A 24,551-nucleotide genomic window follows, 5' to 3' on the forward strand; every position below is an offset into this window, starting at 1 on the left:
CAGCTATCGCTATTTGAACCTTTTAGGGCAAGAAGTTCGTGTGAATAATATTTAAGTACTTCTTTACTCCTACCCTGAACAAAACATAACAACTAGTTCATTCTATTCAGAGAAGTAGTTACTTAGTTAGTTATTTAGAGAGGGTGGGTTTCCCCATGCACCGCGACCAGTTTGTTCTATTGTGCTTCCCTCTATAATATTCTACCAGTGTCTATACCCTACCGATAAATGGTGCGTACCATCAGTCCCGCCGAGCAAGCGAGTTCGGCCACTTGCTTAGCGATATCTATAATGCTTCCCCCATCTATCAGAGGCCTTAGAGACTATTGTTGGGCGGGAAACGTCCTGGAATTTGGCTCAGTGATCCCCTATGGGTATATGAGGTTCTTTTACGTGCCGTAAAGTTACGACACGGGACACACAGCTTAAAGTCTCTCCCGGAGGACTCGTTCCCTGAATTTTTCCGTCCTTAGGAATTCGATGACCTCCACCGGGTATTTGAACCCGCGTAACACGAGTCATGAGGTGGGAACGTTACCTCTAGACTACGGAGGCCGCTTGTTCAGAGAAGAAAGCGTTATATGTTCTGAGAATCTGACGAAACCCATGAATATTGTTTGACAGAGTAAAGATATTGTCAGTATTATATCAAGTGACACTATGCTTTGAAAGTATGACGTTAACTTCCTTCATCAGCTCCGTTAAGCCTAACGGAAAGCACACAGGGTGTTACAATAGTAGCAAATACATTTTGATATCAAAGGGACAAGCAGAATGTAGCTTCAGTTGAGAGGAACCGTTCTTTTATTCATTGAAATTTTCTGCTCTGTTCTCTAATCTCGTTGTGTGATTAATTCTGGTTCTGCTCTTAAAGGGGTACAAGTTTTAAACTCCTGTTGTGTTATATGCGAACCGTAACGGAAATGTGGAAACTTGCCTCGCTCAATTGTAACTTGCTTACTCGTATTGTTGGGGAATTGTGCGCTTTAGAATAGGCACGATAAGGGCTGCAGGATACAACTGTGCATGAGTTATTGGCAACCGCTGCGGTCTAACACACGCAATTCCAAGTAATTGCAAGGGCTAATAGAGAATTGTACAATACAGCAAACTCTCCCACAGTAGTTCTCAGACCATTGTGTCACAGATATTAACATAGTCTACAGCAAACTGAATTTGTATATCACTGATATTCCATTATAACTCTAGCACTACATTTGCAATAACGTTTTTCTTGTTAAAATGGATTAAATTATACATTTAAAACGTTATCTTTCCACACATATGCGTTCTACGATGATTTCTCTTTTATATGACATAATATAATTTGGAACGTAGATATTCGCCTTTCGGAGAAAGCTATTGCTTCCATTTTCAGGACAGAGGTCGAGCAAGAAGAAACTGTTAGTCATAGTCTTACAAAGAAGGAAGAGAAGCCACGACTTGGATTAAGAACAAACCAATAAAAGCGATATCAAGAGAGTGAGGGAAGGGGGTTTCGACAATAAAATGAGCATGGCCTTACTCTTCTGTTATGAAGATGAAGAGAACAGGTTCTTCCGCAACGTCAGTAATGTCTACCCAGATACACAGTGACTTCATCGTCGTGAAAACGTCACTTCGTGGTAGTTCGTAGTTCTGGAAACAGAAGGACTGATGTAACTATCTTTTTAAAAGTAAAAGCTAAAAAAATAAAACTATCTCTATAACAGGCCGTGAAGGCCCATAGGGTTGTGAGACGTCGAGGCTCCCACATTTTCTCTAGACAATCGGCTTACAGACGGCGGTAAGTTTGTCAGCCTTTATTTTTATGCTGGTGGAGTGGGACTAACTCCCTTGTACTGCGGCCACTTCTGGCCTATTGTACCAGCCCCAGATGATAGGTGAGGGTGATTGTGGAGCAATTGGTGGAATGAAGATTGGCAGGGGAAACCGAAGTACTCGGAGAAAACCTGCCCCAGCGCCACTTTCTCCACCACAAATCTCACTTGACCAGATCCGGGATCGAACCTGGGCCGCCGCGTTGGGAAACCAGCAACTAACCGCTTGATCTATGGAGCGCCCCTTGTCAGCCTTACACGCCGATTGCCCTTTGCCCCGCAGGAAGATCCCTGGCACTCATTTCTGTAAAAGGTTGAGTCGACTCCAGGGCCATAGTGCGGCTGAAAGAATTAGGTCAATTGAAAAGGTTCACCTCGTCAGGACTCCAACCCGCGACCTTCCAGCTTGCAGCATAGTCCCTTAAGAACAAAACCGCCTTAACTACCTGCTAGAAGTATAATTCAAAGACTCAGTTAAGATGACATTAAAACTCACCAATTGTCATTTTGGTGAGAATATACAAGTACAGCGTACTTCACAGTCTTCCATCGAGTTTTCTGAAGTCTGTTTTAATCTTCGCGAATTTTAAAATGGTCACTTTCGAATACGTATCGACTATTAAAATTATGCTTGTTTTTTTTTTTCATCATTCAAGTTCTTGTAACCTTTGCAAATTAATTACTTCAAGAGGGTTAACATAAGAGAGATAGTCACCAAATTCCTTGTTGAATTTCCTCCCTTCCGTCCCCACATATTCATTATAAACTCCTTTTTCCTGACGCTGTTTCGTCACAGTAATGTTGGTCTCTTTCCAGTCTGCACGGCGTTACCGTCAGATGACCGAAGTATCCTTAGTTCCCTCCGTGAGTAAATCAGATCTTACCAGTTTGTTACTGATGATTAACTTACGCCGTTAAGCAAAGTAATTCCACTGAAACTCCATTACTGTGGGAATGATACAGAGTTCCGGTTTGTACATATTGTCTTTGTTTCTAATTACAGCAGAATTGCCCATAGCATCTCATATTGTGTGAAGTGGACGACACCGTTTCCCCGTTCCTATAAACTGCAGGTTTTATTTTATTTACGTCCTTTGTTCCATCCCATATCAGGTCACAGATGGTTTCTTCACACAATATTCTCAAAATTGCAGCCATTACTGTGCGCTTCTGTATCACGTTGCAAGTATAACATTTACGTAAGAAGTGAATCAGTGGCAAATTTACTTTGTGATTCACCTTTGACTTATTTTCTGGGTATTAATTAATCCTTTCTATAGGCCGCGCTATAGCTCAAGCTGTTAGTCGCTGGCTTTCCACCGCGGCGGCCCGGGTTCGATCCCGGGTCTGGTCAAGTGAGATTTGTGGTGGAGAAAGTGGCGCTGGGGCAGGTTTTCTCCGAGTACTCTGGTTTCCCCTTGCCAATCTTCATTCCACTAGTTGCTCCACAATCACCCTCACCTATCATCTGGGGCTGATACAATAGGCCAGAAGTAGCCGCAGTACAAAGGACATAGTCCCACCCCACTATCAATAAAAAAACTTGCTATGCTGTGCGCATTGTTCTCTAATGGTTAGCACTCTTGTTGTGTGTTCCAGATGGCTTAGGTTCACATCTTTTACCGGAGACCGTGCATTCTGTCTCGGCTTTTTCGTGGTTTTCCTTAGTTTCGAGAGGCAAACACCGGGATGATACCGTCCGATTAGATCACAACCGCTTCCTTCCAGATCCCTACGAATTCATAATTTACTAGCCACCCCACCACACGACGCTATACAGAATGTTCCTGGAAGAAAGGTCAGTTTTCTGGGAAGTCAGAGTAAGGGTCATTATAAGCAAGAAAGTATATACGTGCATGTGTACTATTCCGAACGGTTTCCGAGATAGTGCTGTTTTCATTGTACAGTATACTGAGCAACACGCCATGTCCCCACACGAGTTGCAAAGTGCATTGTTGTTAACTGAATTTTCGGAAATTACACTAGAAAAACTGTACCAACTTCATCACTTGAACAATAAATACCGGTACTAGAAACGTTGCGTTATATCTCCTTATCAACAACTTTGTAACTCTACAGTGAAATAGCTCTATCTCTGAAACCGTTCGGAACAGGACACATGTACACATGTAATTTTATGCTCAGAGCGATAGATACTATGACCTCCCAAAATATTGACCTTTCCTCGTGTGACACCTTCTATATGTCTCAGCTGCTGTTATGAAAGAAACCAAAGATATACTACAAGATATCTCATTTATGAAGATTGACCCGTTTGTACTTGCTTTAGTTAACATATTAAAACCAGTAAAATATAGATCTTCCGGCATCACTCAGCATTTACACGTATATTCACCCATTTTTTCGTTTTCAACAAAATGAGTTATGAAGAAAGTCGTCTTCTGGGTTTAGGCACCGTGTATTCTTCGTTTTGGCCGACGTTTCGGAGGAACGTAGCGCCTCCATCTTCAGAGCAGTTGAATGGCTTGGAATGCGGAGAGCAGTGCTCTCAAGAAAAACTAATTAAAACGGTTATGTGTGCTATATTCCATTTACAACCTATACGAAATGACAATTATAGAGTTATAATAAACATAAATGCATTTAATAATAAATTTCGCTCTAGAATGAATCTTCTGTAACATTTCCTTTAACAAAAAGGTTTCTTCACTTAGAATTCGTTGTACCTGAAATTCCATTGAATGAGAATGATATTTATATTAAGTTAAGTGCAGTGACTAAGGAAAAAATTGATAAGTAATATTAAAGAAGTTACAATCACATAGAGTAAAGTACTTGCAGACAACATTAAACAAGAAGGTTATGATCTGAACACACGCAAAGAGGAACACGGTACAAAGATGATGGACTGATTGTGGGACAGGAAGCGGAGGTGAAGGGCAGAGTTAGTGCCATGCGCATGGACTGAAGTGCTATAGTACTAGCTGCGTGTATTGCCCATACCGAAAGACGAATGTTAGTATTTAATACTCCTTTATGAAAGAAGTCGCTACGTGGAAGCAAGAGTTAATGTAATGAGTTCTTCAAAGTTGTAGGTACAAAGGCAACAGATTTTTATTTCATTCGATATCTCGATGTCCCGAGGCACATTCAGCGTGGCAGACGCATTGTTACGCATCATGTAAACAGTTAATTAATTTATTTTATTCTATTCTCCTTAATTCTAACAAGAAGATCTTAGAAGAACTGATGGCCTAATTTTATTTGATACGACACGGACCGTACAGAAAACGACGCCTTCAGAAATTCTCCGTTACCGCCGGAACGTCTTTAGCGAGTTGTTACCTAGCAACGATAGGGGATACACAGATCCACAGACTTTCCTTTGATTGAAGTCAAAATTAAGGTTATGTTACGACCGAAATGGCGTCTGAGCCCATCTCAGTTTGCACTTCATAAATCTCTCCCAAGTCTTTGCGTATTTGTATCCGCCTAACATTGCTAGACAACAGCTCGGTAAACACATTCCCACGGCAACAAATACACGCTATAATATAATTGTTGGACACTTCCTTTTCTATGCAGTTAGTGTCATATCAGAAGAGTGTCTGTTCCTTCATCGTTGATAGGCAACAGCTCGGTAAACACGATCCTACATAAAAAGAATTGTTAGAGACGTCGTTTTCTATGCTGTGTATGTCCTATCAAAAATAAATGCTATCAGTTCTTCCCAGAACTTCTTGTTAAATTTCAGATTGGATTTTTAGAAGCTATCAAAATATTAGACCATAATTACATGACCCATCTTAACAAAATCTTCTATACGCTCTTGTGTTTCGATATATTTGATGAAACTGATTCGTTGAAGAATACATTTGACCACATACTAACGATGATCATTGAAAACTGTTGTTATTATTCTCCTGTTAAGTAAAAGCAACCGAGAAGAGATTAGAGCTTGGTAGCCAGACATTACAGTTTGCTGTACTGATAAACGAGATATCATGAAACTGAATGTCTGGTGGGGCAAACGAGCTTCCCTTGAATGGAGATGATATTTACACAACCCAAGCGCCATTAACTACACCTGCAACATTAGATACGACTGTATTTCCGCAGGGCTGGCTGAAACTCATAAATCATACAAACTGCATGTATTGAAATTGATATAGTAATAAAATAATTAAATTGTACTGCAGCGAATTTTTAAACGATAATTTCTGTAATTCGTTACGTATCCGTGGCCATCCTACGTATATCTACAACGAACTTGTAATCGTTTTACCGAAAGGAAATTAACTAACCAACTCTGTGTGTGTGCATTCTACGTTCATGAGGCCCGCGGGTAAATTCACAGAGTCAGGTAGGTTCGTATAGGTACACAGTCTGGCCAGTGAAACCGATCGGCTGGTAACAGACCTCTGGTAATATAATCTGCAGTTTCCATATCGCAAATAGAGTCCATGATTAGACGCGCTCAATAGCGCCACATTACCACGGCTTACTTTCCTAAAATCCACTTTCATATTGGCATGTGTAGTATTGACTACAGGCAGGGTTCGGATTGGTAATTGGATTTATTGACCACGTACAAGTCGTAACTATAAATGTAGAACACTATTGCTGATTTTCACATTACGAATCACTCCACACTAAATCGTCTCTCTCTGTTTTCATTAGTCTATGTAGCAGCTCTCAACAATGGCTATTCTTCTGCAATGTTTTTACTAACCGTTTCCTGACAACGGATTTTAACACTGTAACAATAACTATCACACTCCAGGTATCACTGCACTACAGCACACATAAACTCTTCAAATCACACGTTAAGTATTCACAGGCCGACTTCTATTTCTTCTTCTACTACGAACTTCCCGTGGCTATCTCCTACCGAAAAACTGACTGACTTGTAGCGCCGATTGTCTTCAAGAAAACTCAACTGCACGGACTCCACGGAAAACACCGTTTTTCTTTTGTTAAGGATGCATGTTTACAGCTTCGTTATCTGATAGTTGACGTCCCGTTCCGTGCGTTTGCTTGACACGGACCACATAGTAAACACAGTTTTCCCTATATTGTTATGTTCTTAAGTATGGGGTGTTTACTGAGTGTCGCATAGAAACGGCAGTGCTTCTGTAGTTGCCTGTATTCGTTGCCGTAAGAATGTTTACGGACATTCCTCAATTGTTATAGAAATGGCCCATATGTCACAATATAGTCCTTTCGGTCTCCCAAGTGACCGCTTCTCAGAAAGTTATCCAACAAAATTGTATGCACGTTTCTCCATCTGAGTTACATGGTCAGCCCATCGTAATGTCCTTTAGCTGTCCACTCTTAACACACCAAGCAGGATAATGCAGCGGCAATAGTCTGGGTTTGAATTCCGGCGGTGCTGAGTTCGAATTTTGGACGGGGCACTGGCTCTTCTGTCCCAAGTCTTTCGCTCTTTCCCTCAGTTTGAGGCAAGTGTCGGGAAAGAAACTTTGGTAATGTCATCATCATTTCCTTTCAAATGCCTATCCATTAATTCACCAATCACCCTACCATTCCACGTAATGTAATCTGAGATATTAACAACGCCGTAAAAAAGCCTAAACCCCCCACAAGTCCAACTCATTTTAAATCCTTTCATCTCTCAACATTAACAGCAGGTGACCACTGTATACAGTGTTCGATTATGTGAGGTTCACATGTTTGTCTCCGCCCTACGTTTTCAACACTCACAGTCGGTAGGCTTCCCACGAATATTCCCTGAGTGTAGGCCTAATGTTTTCATAATTCATTCCACAAACATGGGTTAAATAAACTAACAACCTACTTAGTTTTGTTCTGTGGCCTAGTAATTCCTCTCACATTTTGCTTTCTAAATGGACTGATTGCCTGAATTCGCACAGTCGTTTTACGGTTTGGGAACAAAGAGTGGTATTGTAAGTCTCATTCTGCCATATTTATGGTCCTTATTGGAGATTTCGCTCTGTTCAGTGCTACTCTCTTCTTGCTCTCTCTAAGCATAAATAACCCCGGTTATTTCTTTCAAATTCTTTCTTTCTGTTACGTATAAACTTCTTTTAACCTCTGTGATTTTATATTCTTCTTTCACATTTTCCAAATAACATCCAGCGCTTTGTTTTATAAAAATATGTGCAGTACCGCTACGGTTGTTCATGTTTGCACAATAAGAATGTTTTATTTTCTATCATCTGTCCAATCTTTTTATCTTACGAAGAAAGCAGTCTTCTGGGATTTGGCACCGTGTATATGTGGTGTTAACCGACGTTTCGGAGGAACGTATCGCCTACTTCTTCAGGGTTCTCACAGTCTCTTCGCTTGCTGATTTCTTATACTTTTCCTTCTACCCTGAAGATGTAGGCGATACGTTCCTCCGAAACGTCGGTTAACACCACATATACACGGTGCCAAATCCCAGAAGACTGCTTTCTTCATAGTCACCGCCGTGAAAGCCTCAAATCTTACATTTTCATCTTATGTTCAATATTTAACTAAGCCCGTGATTTTCAAACTGTGTGCTGCGGCGCACTGGGTGACGCGCAAGGTCCGCGGGAGTTTGGAGGAAGGACGAAAAGAAACAAGGACAAATTGAAGAATAACAAATAATTGTAGAATCCATTATCAGCGTTATTTTTAAAAATAACACACTGATTTAGCTTTTTAACTATTTAACTCTTAAATACAATCTTATTACTCGTCTTTTAGAGACAAAATCTCTGCTTAAAAATTAATTATGTTCCTTAATTTTAGCGCCTTGTTCGATGTGCCGTGAGTTAATAAAGTTTGGAAAACTCTATACTAAGCGTTTCATGATGCAATCAACTCCTCCCGTTCAGTAATTAACTTCCATAATATTTCCTTCGTGAGTAAATAATTCGAGGTGAATTCTTTTTTCCTGGCACTGTACTGGACTTTTTGCCAAGTCATTCTGTGGAACTTGAAAGTCTTTCAATATGTATACGAGACGTGAATTTACATTAATTTGTTCATTCCCTCTTATATTTATGATCAGACATATTAGTGTAAAAGTGTGACTGAAGATAATACTGTCATGTGTATCAGTGCCTAAAGACGCAGGTTTGGATCGGTGAGTTGATTTATTTAACATTCACTAGTCTTAAATACAAATAATAATAATAATAATAACGATTCGTTTCCTAGAAACGGATCTTAACACAGGAACTGTAACTGCCACACTCCAGGTATCACTGCACTACAGCACACACAAAGTCTTCACAGGCCGACTTCTAATTCATCTTCCACTACGAACTTCCTGTCGCTATCTCCTACCGAGAGCTGATTGAGTCTTATAATGCGACCGACTGTCTTTCGGTCAGTTTATCTTGGAATAAAGCACCTTTCTCGGGCTTACGACCATATTTTTATTTTTGCTAGACGGTTGCGGGTTTTTTAATGTGGGGTGCTCTCCCTGACGAGAGGGCGGGTCTGTCGTTTACTTTGCTGCTGCCACTCGCCAGCGTAGCCATTCCCTGGTCCGAGTCCCATGGGAATCGCGACCATATTTCACTGTCTCAAATTCGATACTTCCCTTTTGGTCGCCTCCTACGACTCACAAGGCTACGGCGGAGGTACTGGACCCCGCCATGACACGGAATTGAACTAATCCAAAGTAAACGTCACATTGCGACTGTCAGTCAGTCTTTGGGGCTCATGACCAGATATTTACTACTGTTTGACAGTTATGGTCTTATTGTTATGGGGCGCCCTCTCTGACGAGAGGACGGGTCTGACATTTGTATATGCTACTGGTCTTTGCCAGCGCAGTCTTTCTCAGGACCGCGTCCCTTGGTACTCGCGACCATATTTTACTGTCTCAGATTTGAGACTTCCCTTTTCGTCTCCTTCTACGACTAGCAGGGTCACGGTCGAGAACTGATTGCCTGATAGCGCCCATTGTTTTCAAGATAGCTCTTCTACACGGACACCACGAAAATACCATTTCCTTCTGTTCAGTATGCTTGTTTACAGCATCGTTGTCTAGCAATAAACGTCCTAATGTTCCCTGTATTTGCTTGGCTCGGACCACATATAAAACAGTTTCCATTATACTGTTTACCGGCCGTCGCATAGAAACGGCAGCTCTTCCACTGTTGCCTGCATCCTTTGCCATGAGAATGTTTACGGACATTCCTCTATTGTTGCCTAACCTAGCAATGGATACTTTACAAAGACTCTTCGCTAGAACTCGTTTACCAACCGATGTTCTGTATTGAAAATACTCATTTTGAACTGAAGTCCTGTGGACCTTAATGAAAATTGACACAACTATCGCTAATATCGAAACCTGTATATTAATTTTCAGCAGAATATGGATACTTTGTTCGTGAAGAAAATTTCGAATCTGTATCCAAACTCTTAAGAACAACCAGACAGGGAGAAGGGGATTACCCTGACGATGTTCTTGAAAGTTAAAGCGATGTAACTGTAGGCAAGAGACCTCGGATGCGTTTGCTACGTACCCACCGGGCTTAGTTGTAGGGAAACATCGTGTTTGATAAATTTTAAATGCTAATTACTTGCAGCCCGCGGCCAAGCAGTCTGAAGGGGGTCATTGTTACACTAACTGAATTAGGAAACTGTTCACCAATGGGACTATGACATTACAGGATGAATTGTACATAATATACTTGTATCCCAAGTGACAACTATATATCGCATAATAATTTCTTAAAATAACGCAAGGGGTTTCAGACAGGCCTGGGATTCACCGTTGTTTTGTAATGGACAGATCTCGTGGTCCATTGCTTTCGGCCTAATTTGTAATGAAAGGGACGTTAGTACGAGTATGTATGTCGTAACTAACCACAAAGCATTAACAAGAGATAGTCCGTGTCGTTGTACCTAGCAGGTAAGTGGAGACGTAAAGCTCGTAGACATGTAATCTGGGGTAATGAGTCCGACATTTTGTCATTCCTTGCGATTCCGGTGGGTTTCTTCCGTCTCTTCAGACAAATACCGGTTCATTGCCTTGAAATATGACAAAATCGTCTCCTTTTAAATCCTTACCTACATATTACTTCCATTCGTAATTGTCTTCCCGTCTTCTTTGGCACAAATTCTACAGTTGAAATGCCCGTTTGAATAATAGGATAAATAAGAAGTTCTGGGAAGAACTGCTTTCCTTTGATAAACAAGGACCGCGACCAACAGTTCTATTGTTGCGTGTATTTGTTGTCGTGAGAACTTTACCTAACCCTTGCCTAGCAGTTATAGGATACACATAAAGACACAGAGACTGATTAGAGGGATTTATGAAATATACTGTTGAGATGAGCTCAGGTGACATGATATATATACCAAGTTTCATAAAGGTTGGGTCAGGAAATCCAAAGGTTGATGGAGGGGGGTGGTATAAACAGATGCAGAGACAGCGTGGTGATCTAGTATTATTTTTTGTATTGCTAGTGGGGTGGGACTAAGTCCCTTGTACTGCGGTCACTTCTGGCCTATTGTACCAGCCCCAGAAGATAGGTGAGAGTGATTGTGGAGCAATTGGTGGAATGAAGATTGGCAGGGGAAACCGAAGTACTCGGAGAAAACCTGCCCCAGCGCCACTTTGTCCACCACAAATCCCACTTGAGAAGACCCAGGATCGAACCCGGGCCGCCGCGGTGGAAAGCAAGTGACTAACCGCTTGAGCTATGGCGATGCCAATGGTGATCTAGTAAGTCAAATTTTGATATTTTTTCAAAATAAAAGAAGCTAAAAATCGATGAAGTCATGGTGTTCCTAAGATTAAGGTTCCGAAGGATTGGTTTGGGAAACCACAGCAGTCCGTAGAACATTACAAACCCGTGCAGGGGCCTCATGTACTGTAGTACTAGGGCGACCGAGTAGCGTGACCTGTCAACCAACCCCCGGACAGGTTAAAATATGGCTTCCGGCTTGACAGAATTCGGCGTAGCAGTAGAACTGTGGAAACGGTCTTGCTTAATGGAAGCAGTCCAACATAATAGGTTTCATGAATTATGTTATTTTCCTAAATTTAGAGATAAAGTAAATACATTTTCCCTCGGGATATCCTTTTATTTTCTACTAGTAATTTAGAAATTTTACAGATATCATTCACTGGCAATAACATTAACTTAGTAAGAGTACTCTTAGGGTATTTTAATTTCCGAACATATTTTTCTCCTTTTTTCTGACACCATAACGGTTAAAGTTCGTTTGGTGTTTGTGCACACTTATGAGAAGCTTGCAACTTACGGCTGCATGAGTGCAGATAACAAAATGAATGAAAAGGGTTTTTAAACGCCATGAAAAACAGAGAGGTACTAAAGCAACAAGCCTGAAACTGAAATATTTGCACTCGGAGTGTCTATGTCACGCATCACTCTAGGTCCACTAGAATATTGCGCTCGTGGAATTGCACTCAGTTCATCTTGTTTGCTCCCTGTGCAGATAATGGCCTTGCTATAAGCCGATCTCCTATCCAAGGAGTCGTAAAGTATTCAACTGATTTAACTAACTCCACGGAGCTGAGCCCTTCTTGAGAAGCTGTCAACTGTGTAGCCACTCAAGAACTTCCCAGCATTTTGTGGAACCGAAAGTTCATTACCGTCTTCACAAGAGCCCTCCACTGGTCCCTATCCTGAGCTAGCTGAAGTCCACACCGCCAAATCCTATCTCTCTAACATTCATTTTAATTTTATACACCAACATACGTCTTGGTCTTCCTAGTGGTTTCTTTCCTTCTGCCGTTCCCACCAATATCTTTCATGCATTCCTCTTCCTCCCCATTCATGCTACCTGTCTATCTCACCCTCCTTCACTTGTTTCATTGTAATTATAATTTTAAAATTGTAGAAGAGAATAAGAGAAATTCTTGCTCGACAAGCTGTGTAGACGTTTTATCCACAAAGCATTTTTATTTTAGCAATATATGAAACACAAACAGAGACTGCAGTAACAACATTCAGATAATCTCCCTGTATTATCCGTTACGATAGCAATCAGGAGGGGGCTGTTATTGTTGTCGCCTCGTCTGAACCATCCCCTTCTCCACTCCACAACGTACACTACGATTGGAGCAGAGTAGCCCATAAAAAGCAAGTAGGCTTATGGAGGGTATGGAATGGCTTTATTGTTCTATCATCTCGCATTCGGACAATGAAATTGGAAAGCTTGTTCAGTGGCAATATGCTTTCAGAAACAGTAATAAAATGACTACCCGATAGTGGAGAACACTACAACAGCCACTCTTCAAGCAAGTTGAAGAGCATGGCTATAAAAATTTATCACATGAATATCGAATATAAAAAGCCGATTAAAAGCTGGTAATTTTGTTTGGAGAGGTATTATATCATTGAATTTGGTTGCAATGAGTGCTGTCAACGAAGGTCGCATTGCTGGCATGTAAATCTACCTTATTACATCGTTATAATTGGCAGTTAAATGTTAATGCCTTGTTGAAGCCACTTGTTTTGATGGAATGGAGATTCGTACGGGTTGAACCTAAACAAAGCTGGGAATTATCACAAACGAGGCTCTTAATTTAGTTTATGAAGACAATTTAATATTGTTATTAATAATTATAATGGTATTATTCTTATTACAAATTATTAGGTCTTATTATTTTTAATTTATAAAGTATTCTGTCTGTAATGCAACAGCGTCAGTCCTTTCTTAAAATGCATTAAGATGTATTTAATTCACTCAAAAACGTCTGTTAAATATTTTAAAATGTTATTAATAATATAGATTCATTGTTCTTGCTACATGTTTCGGCCGCACATGGGCCATCATCAGGCAACACTTGTTATTTGGGGAGACCACTGCACTGTACACTTTGTGTTTGTACTCTCAGGCTCATCATTTTGTTGTTGTTATTGTTGTAATTTGCTTTGGTGGATATTTTCATCCTATTTTTTAGCTGCTGTTTCAATGTTCCCCTTTAGTGTAGTACACTTCAGTTGTGTGTGTTTTAGTGCTGTATGTTCCTTGTTGCCCCAATGCAACAGGATGCTGAAATATATATTACGTTTTATTGTTTTTATGAGCATTAAAATATTTAGGACAATTGTCTACAAATGTAAGGCAATTGTATGCTTATGTAGAGTTGAAATCATTTATCTACTGAAACAGTTATTTTTTTATGTTAATAAAAATGTAAATGTTCGTTTGAGTCTAACCTAAGATCTCCGAAACTTCTTCACGGATCGCTTCGAAATTTTGACACAACGTTGCATTCGGACAAGCGCGTCTTTCTGTGTGCCTATTATGTAGATGTCACACCCGTGACAGGTAAAAACGTGTAAAAACCTGCCACATGTTCCGAATCCAGCAGTCGTTTCAATTGTAACGCTAGAACAGTTAGCGTATACTTCCATGGAAACGCAATAACAGTGGCCCGTTGCTAGCATATTTTTCTTCATCAGTGCAATCGATCTGCTTTAGTTCATTCAAATAATGCCTCACAGAAGATCAAACTTGGGTCGTCATACTCGCCGAGCGGAAGCAATGCGTCGAGTATTTGCAAATCAAACTGGGGAAGAACGGGCAGACTGAGCCACAGCAAGGCGTGGCCGGGCACAGCTAGTTATGTTAATATTGTAACGTGTTTCGTTACTGAATACGCCGTAGAAATCGTTAATTGGTTTATTCAACAATCTACAAGAAACGGCTACAATTAATTATCACACAGTTGCGGGGTTTCACACTTTATAACCCTAATCGCATTAATCTGTTACCACTGTTGCGGGGTTTCACACTTTATAACCCTATGCGCAAATCAGCTCGCTCTGCGTTCAGTAGTCTACACGTTTACAGTAGGGGAGCTATGTATCACTGTATCACAAACTCCCAATTACACAATCACACACACGTCCGGTTCTTCTTTCCGCGACGGCTGCTATACTCCAACTTGTAGTCGGCTGACTGGAGAACTGTTGATACCACACTCGGCGACTGTCGCATTACAACTCACTGGTAGCTGCTGTGCAGTTCCCTTATATAGCCGCAGTGCCTGTTGCGTGCCACGTCACAGTAGGAAGTTGATTACGGGTACGGAGCGTTGCGCGTTACGTCACCGCGTGTTGCGCGTTACGTTACCGTGCGGAAGGGGGGAGGGGGGCTCTGACTCACCCGCTGCGTCACTGATGGTGGGGGGGTTCTTCGTTGCGCAACGTGTCACAATATTTATGTAGAACTGATAAAATAGTCGGATTGAAAAATGAGCCATTATCATTCACTCATAAGTCGAAAGGACAGCCTCAGAATATGAGGCGCATAAGCCCATCGCTACCACAGAAATTTTGTGTTAGTTCAGTCTATAATGAGATAATAGAGCATCAGTTTCGAATTGTAATTTGGACCACATGAACACAATTACACGCCTAAGTTATATGCTGTATAAATACCTAGATTCAGAGACAATCTGCCTTAATCGGAAAATAAATTCATACCCCTTGGAATTCCGAGATAATCAGGTTTTCTTGTAAATAAGATCCAAAAGTTTGTGACGACAGTACATCAGCACAAATATTAAGTTTCTGGATATTACCCATCATTTTGTCTTCAGCTAGAAACCGTCCTGTTTATTTTTCAAAACACAACGTTTCGGAGACTGGATCCTAGTTCCATCTTCAGGTAAAACCTACTTTTTACACATTGTTCTTGTGTTTCATTTATGGACTAGCTCTATCTATTGGGCCCAACTGAGTAGATTTTACCTGAAGACGTGTACAGAATCCAGTCTCAGAAACTTTGTGTTTTGAAAAATAAACAGGACGGTTTTTAGATAAATACATGTCCGGAAACATACTATTTGTACTAGGTTTTCTTGAAATGCGTACAAGCGGACAAATGAGATAGTTGTGGGAAAGAGCCTATGGCTATATCGCTTTGAAACCAGGTACATTGATCCCTGCGCATGCGCATAACTGTTGAACATAAAGTAAAGCAAAACTCATATTTTACCGCAGAGATAATTTCATGACTCGATGCAGTGAACAATTTTTGTGAGCTGTAGCCTCCAGCAGAAGCAATTCCAGTGCAACATTCAGCATAATCTTTTAAGTACTAATCGTATTCTGTTCGGCTAAATAGTTTCTAAGTGGAAAATAAATTGCCTGTGTTGTATAATTTCAAACTCAGCCGCACCATGACTGTGTAAACGGAACGTACGGCAGCTGTCCCCTAGTTATATTTCAGAGTGCACATTTGAAATTGTAATTGATATAAGAGTATTTGGTATGAGTAATCTTATTACATATTACCGGTATATTTATTCAGTAATACTGGGGTCTCTACTTCTCGTACTGGCCCTGTACTAATTCAGCACAGAGTACAAAGTACGAGTTTAAAGAAGGTCATCTAAATAAGCTTTTTATTTAAATAACTGTAGCTGACGGTACAGATACCATAAAGAAGAACACATAGACTTTAATTGATGCAAGCAATGAGGTTGGTCTAGAAGTAAACACAGAGAAAACTAAGTATATGTTGCTGTCTCGTCACCAAAATGCAGGGCCAAAATCAGAGCAAAAAGATAGGAAACAGATGTTATGAAAATGTGGCACAGTTCAGATATTTTGGAACGACGATAACAAATTAAAACCTGATTCAGGAGGAAATTAAGAGGCGATTGAACTCGGGTAATGCTTGCTACAATTCAGTCCAGAACATTTTGTCTTCTCGTCTGTTGTCCAAAAACATAAAAATTAGAATATAGAAAACTATAATTTTACTGTGATTCTGTATGGGTGTGAACCTTTGTTTTTTAACATTAAGGGAGGCACATAGACTGAGGGTGTTTGAGACCAGGATGTTGAGGAGAATATTTGGACCGAAGAGGGATGAAGTGACAGGAGGTTGGAGAAAACTGCATAATGAGGAGCTTCATAACTTGTACTCTTCTCCAAGTATAATTAGAATGATCAAGTCAATGAGGATGAGGTGGTCAGGGAATGTATCATGAATGGGAGAGAAGAGGAATGCGTATAGGATATTGGTTGGAAAGTCAGAGGGAAGGAGACCACTGAGAAGACCAAGGCTTAAGTCGGTGGACAATGTTAAAATGGATTTTAGAGACATATGATGAGATGGTATGGATTGGATTGATCTGGATAAGGATAGGGACCAGTGAAAGGCTCTTTTGAACACGATAATGAACCTTCGGGTTCCATAAAATGCTGGGAAATTCTTGAGTGGCTGCAAAATTGGCGGCTCCTCAAGAAGGGTTCAGCTACATGAGTAAGTAGCTGACGGTAGAGGGACAGTGGTTAGCAGATCCATCTGCCGGCAGAATTAGTATTGCCTGCAATCACTGAGTTTGGAGCCCTCTGTGCCCCCTTTGTTACTATATTCCCACCCATCGCAGTTACAGTTTTATTGAACGGAGAGTAGAGACATGCTGGCGATATCGGCTTGTCCTCTAAGTGACCTGTTGTCGCATATCATAACTACGCATCACACATAAATTGCCCAAATAATTCCACTACATTTGAGACGATTACAGTATGTTATCGCATTAATATTCCATTTTCTGCCTACGCTTTAATTGTTGCAATTACATCATCCTATATCTCTTTCACAACCGGCTTGCTGACCATGATTATCGTTGTATATACGAAACAGTGGTCATTGCAATTTAATTTAAAATGGGAATATTTGATATTGTCACGTGACTGTAGAATGGGTTTGGACCACGACCACTTACAGGTCGTAACTACAAATAGCTACAACGCTATTGCTGTTTCCACAGTTTACAGTTCACTATAGCATATATTCTTACTGTTTTTAGTCTGTTACTAGACGTATCCTGGTAACGGCTCCAACAATGGCTATTCCTTTGCCTCGGGTTTAAGTCCCCTCTTCACAGACTGTCATACAGAACTCACTGGGTCTAATCTTGTCCCTTGCTTATGAAATCTCAGCACTGGCCATATAGAAAACACAGCTCTTCAATTGTTGCGTTCGTGTCTATTGCTGTGGTAACGTGTTTACCGAGTCGTCGCCGTGAAACGGCCCTGGTATATCAGCCATCTTGCTGCCGTTTCGTAGCTTCAATATCCATCAAGGATTTTTTTTATCGAATGCGCTAAATAACGCCATGGAACAGATTCCAGCTCGAGGGGCTAGTGATCACTCCCCGACGCCGAAATCCAGCTTCCACTATGTGGAATCCACAGACTCATTAATATCTTGTCTCTATCCTGAACAATATCAATCCAATTCGCACTCCAGTCCCACTTATTTAGATACGTTTTAATATTATCTTCCCCTGTCCTCCACAAGTTCCAGACAGATCCCTGTTCTGTGCTAAGAGACTCAGCTAAAATGAAGTTCAATATGACTATAGAACTTAATTTATTTTTGACGGGATTTCGTATTGCAAGCACGTCATGGTTAAAAAAAAATATTTCAAAGTTATTAACATTTATAATTGACTTATTCTTATTATTCTAATTATGCGTAAATTTTGGTTTATTGTTATTGTTATCTTGACCTCTGTCAGTAATTGAATTGACTTTCCGAAAGAAGTGAAATGTAACTGATTTCGTAAGTTTGTACCTTCATTTGCTTCTTTTTGCTTGTTGCAGTGCCTCCTGACATCCTCTATGACGAAACAAGTACGGATTTATCTGTTCAAGAGAACGAGAACGCAACGCTCGTCTGCAAGGCAACGGGACATCCCCCGCCACGGATCACGTGGCGCAGAGAGGATGGCGAGCCTATTCTCCTGCGCCGGGGACCAAGGGACCCCATACCAGGTACAGCTACAATAATTTTATCATTATTTTGGCTGAGAATTCAGTGGTAAATTTTGTAAAACTTCCATTTCTAGCTACAATTTCCACAGATAACCCTACCATTGATCCGCAGTTACACATTACACCTCGTCAGAGAGCTGTTTCGCTGACTCTGCACTTTTCCGGCAAAGTTGTGGACTGCAGTATCGACTGAAACATAAGTATCTTTTACTGCCGTAGGTTGTTGCCATCTAATGATTCTGTCCTCTGTTATCAATGTTTCATATTAATGCACAACACAAACATAAGTTAATTATAAAGATTTTCCGTTATATAAATGCATTCCTAGGTAATGTGGCTAATTTAAATTCCTACACAATTCAGTTAAATTCTTACTCCAGAGTAAGGTTACTAATACACGTATAGTGTTCTCTTATATATTTTTAGCAACACAGCCTTATTTTATGCTCCGCTCTACACACTCTCATAACGTTAAATTTATTATGTAGGATTATAACGGTATACATCGATTAGTTGCCATTATTCACACGAAATGCTTTCTGTATGTCTGTCTGCCTACTTTTTTGATGCTAGTGGGGTGGGACTAAGTCCCTTGTACTGCCGCCACTTCTGGCCTATTGTACCAGCCCCAGATGATAGGTGAAGGTGATTGTGGAGCAGTTGCTGGAATGAAGATTGGCAGGGGAAACCGAAATACTCGGAGAAAACCTGCCCCAGCGCCACTTTGTCCACCACAAATCCCACTTGACCAGACCCGAGATCGAACCCGTGCCGCCGCGGTGGGAAGCCAGCGACTAACCGCTTGAATTATGGCGCTGCCTAAAAATCTGGTAGCGCTTGGAATCGAACCCGGACCTCGGGATATGTTACCAGGAACGCTGACAACTAGACTGCAGAGGAGGTCTGTCTGTCTGTTACTAACCCACTCTTGAGTCATGCCACGCAGACGCTAACTTCATTGCACAGTCCTTGAGAGACTGAGAAATGAGTAGCAGACCAACAAGTTCCCTTCATTGATTAAAACGCGAGGTTCATTGTTAAATTTAAAAGATTCCATCAGTCAGTCTTTTCCAGAGTCGTATCATTTGAGTTCACACACCTCATTGAAGTAACATCAATATTGTCCTTTCATGTTCGCCTTGAAAATTTTTGCACCTCTTATTTATGACGCCTCTGCTATATGATACGCCCATCTTATCCTCATTTATTTGATGACCCCTTAAAACAAAAACAAATTCCGTGGCTGTAGTCCGCAAATGAACTATACCAACCGATTGAACACCGTTTTTCGACGAAGTTAGTGCCAAATTTAGCGGATAGAGGGTGTCGCGTGGTCAGCGCAACGGATTTCCACGGCCGTTAATCTCGGATTTCTAGATCGGAGCTCTCTATTTTTCCATTCAAATAGCTCCTCAGTTATCCTCGCGAGGCTGATTGGACCCCTTTCCAGACCCACTACTTCTCAGAGAATCTGGTAGCGCCTGGAATCCAACCCGGGGCCTCTGGATCGGTAGCCAGAAACTCTGACCACTAGACCATAGAGGCGGTCATTTTATGACCCACAGTAATATCAAATCAACAGAGAAGTACGTAAATGAACCAAAATCAATATAACGCTAGTAAGATGATATCAAAATAGTCGAAATGTCTTCTCAGTAACTTCAGATAGGCCTGTAGGTCATGCTTTGAGGAGTTACTATGAAGAACAATAAGTAAAAATAAAATTCATAATTTCAGACAATGTTACATATTCAGTTAACATAAAATAAGGATAAAACCCCTATTTTAGGTGCAGAAACTGCACTAACTTAGAGCACACGTCGTACTTTGCGATCGACATAGAACTTTTCGTGTCTGTCTGCAAGACGAAACAGTTTAATTAGAACTAAATAAATTAAGACGTGCCGGTTCGTCATTAGAAGAAAGTGCAGCAACGCAGTCGAGCATAGCCAAATTATTAATGACCCTGAGCACATGATTTCCGATTTATAATGCATAGATTAATGATGCAATGAAGGCGGCTGACGTCACTCATTTACTTCATAAGGAAGCAGGCATCTCCCTCTTCAGTTATCATTACCCGGTCGTTATACTGACTGCAGATGACGCGGCACTGGTGAGGAACATTTGAATTCATTAAAGAGAAAGGACTCCTTGTTTACTGTAAAATCTGCATTAATCGTAACGTTAAAAGCTAAATGCGTCAGTTCAGTCTGTTTTGCCCGTTCCCCATATCAAAATATAAATTCCTTTTTGTATGAAGAGCAGCTCTAGCACAGGCCCCTCAATTGGTATTTGCTTTCCAGATTTCCCGCCCAATATTCTGATATATTTCAAGGTTCAAGGTAGGGAATGAAACCGCAGATCAGCTGGCAAGAACAGGACCTGAACAGGATCTGAACAGCCGTTCATAGGACCTGAACCAGCTTGCGATATCTCAGTAGGAGAGTATTGCAGGGAATGAAAACGCAGATCAACTGGCAAGAACAGGGTCTGAACATCTGAACCAGCTTTCGGAATCTCAGTAGGAGACCATTGCTGGGAATGAAACAGCTGATCAGCTGGCAAGAACAGGACCTGAACAGGATCTAAACAGCCGTTCACAGGACCTGAACCATCTTGCGGCACCTCAGTAGGAGAGTATTGCAGGGAACGAAACCGCAGATCAGCTGACAAGAACAGGATCTGAACATCTGAACCAGCTTGCGGCATCTCAGTAGGAGAGTATTGCTGGGAATGAAACAGCAGATCACCTGGCAAGAACAGGATCTGAACATCTGAACCAGGTTGCGGCATCTCAGTAGGAAAGTATTGCTGGGAATGAAACAGCAGATCACCTGGCAAGAACAGGATCTGAACATCTGAACCAGCTTGCGGCATCTCAGTAGGAGAGTATTGCTGGGAATGAAACAGCAGATCACCTGGCAAGAACAGGATCTGAACAGCCGCTCACAGGACCTGAACCAACTTGCGGCATCTCAGTTGGAGTTGCCAAGAAAACGGTTAGGGACTGGATGAACAGATCACAAAAAATATTTGGAATCCGTAACTGGACTGAAACAGACAAAAGGACTTATACTAGGGGCCTCTGCCGAAAGAACGAAGAATCAGAACGAATTAATCAGAGACCAGTCAAGATGGGTGGTAAGACTATTTACAGGGCACTGTCACCTAAAGAACTCCTTTTCAGACTGACCCCACTTGTTTACGGTGCCTGGTAAAAGATTAATCAGCCACACATATCCTATGTGATTGTGATACCATAGCTTATTTAAGATTTCGGCACTTGGTCCAGTTTTTTATGGAACTAAGTGACTATTATGACGTCCCCATAAACAAAGCCCTACATTTCATTCGAAGTTTAGGATTGATAAAAGTTCAACTAAAAAGGGGGAAACACAATAGATCATTGAAGGTCGCCGGATTATTGGGGTCTACCCCTTATGCATTAAATAATTCATTAATTCAAGGAGATTTCCTTACTCTCTACTTAGCCAAATGTCTGATTAAAAATTACTATATATCCTCCACCTTCAAGACCGTGGATGTGATAGTGTGCTGCCTGGTACGAACCATTGCGCATTTCAGGGGGTGGTGACAGTATGGAGCACTAGTGGAATTCTGACTAGCTAGTAAATCCGAGGAGAATCAGAGAAAACTATGCTCCAGTTCTGCTTTGTCCATCACTAATCTCCTACCAAGTCAAATAAGATAGAACCGGAGGTTTCATGTTGAAGGAACCAGTGTCTAACAAGTCGATAGTTGGATGTAATGTTATATAGTGAACAGTAAGGCCTCTTAACTCAGAGTTCTCATATAGACCCACACTAATCGTGCCCAGTACACGCTCTACGAGCAAAACACAAAAGCTCCCCTTCGCCCTCCCCATGCTGCTGGGGCAGGCACACTAATCCTAGTGTTAAAGGTCTCGTGAGCGAATTCTGTGAGAGTGACTTAGAGCCCATTACCATTGTTCCTTGTAGGTTGTGGAGGAGGTACTGACTTTATGAGCACTTGTCGGCTTTCTCTGGTATTCAGGCAGTGTTAACTGGATACCCCAGTGACTGACAGCCTGCTTCCTGCTTTCTCTGTTTCCATTCATTACTCCTCAGAGCTATTGTTTCATGTATTGTTCGCTTATCACGTCAGCAGGTATATTCATGAAGTTGTTTGGTTTCATTAAATGTAAAGGATACGGCCACAGATTCTAATTGCAAATATCCTATTAGTGTTTGCATTACTGACCCTAATTATATAACTCGCTAGTAATCACATTGTCGTGATGCTCGAGAGATTTAAACATAAAAACGTAAAAAGGTAAAGTTGTCCCTGGATTTAGCTAATTAAGCACTACGCCATGAAGGCGTATGGGGCAGTGGATGTATATATCCACATTTTCTTGACCTCGGTACTAGCTGGAGGCCAGTGGTCAGCCGGCCGCTTTACCCCCGAGGAAAGAGCCCCCGGTACCCATTGTGTATGAGGTTGGGTGGACCCCAGAGCCGGTCTGGACGACATGGAGAATGAAAATTCTTGCCCCACCGGGACTCGAACTCCGACTCCTCCGTCGTCCAGCCCGTAACCAGTCGCTATACAGACTGAGCTATCCCTTCTCCTGATTTAAACTTTAATGGAAGGATAACGTTAAAGTGGATCTTAAAGAAACTGAGTGTGAATATGTTGACTGGATTCAGCTGGCCTAACATAAGATCCCGTGGCTAGTTTTGTAAATAAGGTAATATGCTCCAGGTTCCCGACTAGCAGAGCACACGCTTATAAAACTGGTTGTACATAGAAATGCATTGTTACAGAGTTGCTCACACTGCGGCCTGTAGACTTCACACTGCATAGTAAGGCTGTTTGTTTTTTTGTATCTTAAATATCTTATATATCGAAAAGTACCAGGGAAAGTCTCAGTATTAATGAGGTCTGTATTCTATGTTGTTTACTAAACGTTTGTATTCTTTTCGTAAAAAAAAAAATATCGAAATCCTAGTTCCTTTCTTCCATCAGTTCGCATTCTCTTAGCATCATTTTACTCCGAAAATTTGACGTGGCACAACCGAAACAGAAACCAAAAAAAAAAAAAACTTGAGAATGTCTTATATAAACAGGGCAAAGAAAGTGTTTCCTGTAACTTTGTGGTTCAAACAGACTGATACTTGAACCACTTAGCTGTTCGCTCAAAGTAGGATGCCTCTCTCAAGGTCACGGAGCCTTTGAGTTTCAACACTAAGCGCAGTGTTCGCACTTACCAAGTAACCAGTGAAAATACTAGAGAAAACTTAAAAATTCCGAGGTCATTTATTATAAAGATGTTAATACGAGTCACCAGAAAGCTTGTTCACAGAGATATACAGGAACTCCACCACCGAAAATCGTTCCTGTACCTTGACGAGATAACTCGTTCAAGGCATTCAACATATCTCGTCGGAAACCATTGAAGACTCAAAAAATTGTGTTTTTCGGAAGGTTCTCTGTTCCTACCACGTGGTCATAATTTTCATGTTCAGTTTAATTATAGAAAAAAATTAAGCCGTACTTATGGAGCTTGCAGGAGTTGTAAGGTTTATTCTAAGATAGGCGACAAGTCAGAAGAGCCCTTAGAGCTTCTTGAACAGAGCATGTGTGGGACTGGGGCACCCCTTAAAAAGGGGGGACGAGAAGATGTATAAAATGCTGGGTACGAAGAGTGCGTGGGGGGAGCATAACTAAATCTCGAGGAACGAGAACTTGTGAATAATGGAAACTCCATCCCTGGGAGTCTTGTGGTGTATGCGGGTTAAAAAAAGGGATGGGAGGGTGGATTCTGGACTTCCGCAGATTTTTTTTCTTCCCTCCCACACTGCCTACAGGAGCAAAAGTACAGAACCAATAACACAAATGGATTTTATGTTGCGAGTACGAGACACGGAGAGGCAGGGGAAGTTGTCGTAGTAGGTTCTAGTCTACCTGTAAACCAATGAAATTGTCGCGTGCGCCACCCAAGCCGGAACGGAAGAATCTGAACTGTACGAACGTAAATCCG

The 24,551-nt window shown here is 41.2% G+C and overlaps 1 protein-coding gene across 1 annotated transcript in view; it reads left to right on the forward strand.

Annotated features, from left to right (window-relative positions):
* Positions 1 to 24,551, forward strand: part of LOC111861524 (lachesin) — a gene marked incomplete at both ends in the record, with an annotated part of 146,896 nt that overhangs the window by 85,451 nt on the left and 36,894 nt on the right. The window contains 1 exon segment of the mRNA XM_023846173.2: positions 18,353 to 18,523. Within this exon segment, the coding sequence (XP_023701941.2) occupies positions 18,353 to 18,523 (171 nt within the window).

The sequence above is a fragment of the Cryptotermes secundus genome, unplaced genomic scaffold (assembly GCF_002891405.2).
Source record: "Cryptotermes secundus unplaced genomic scaffold, Csec_1.0 scaffold1046, whole genome shotgun sequence".
NCBI classification, from domain to species: domain Eukaryota; kingdom Metazoa; phylum Arthropoda; class Insecta; order Blattodea; family Kalotermitidae; genus Cryptotermes; species Cryptotermes secundus.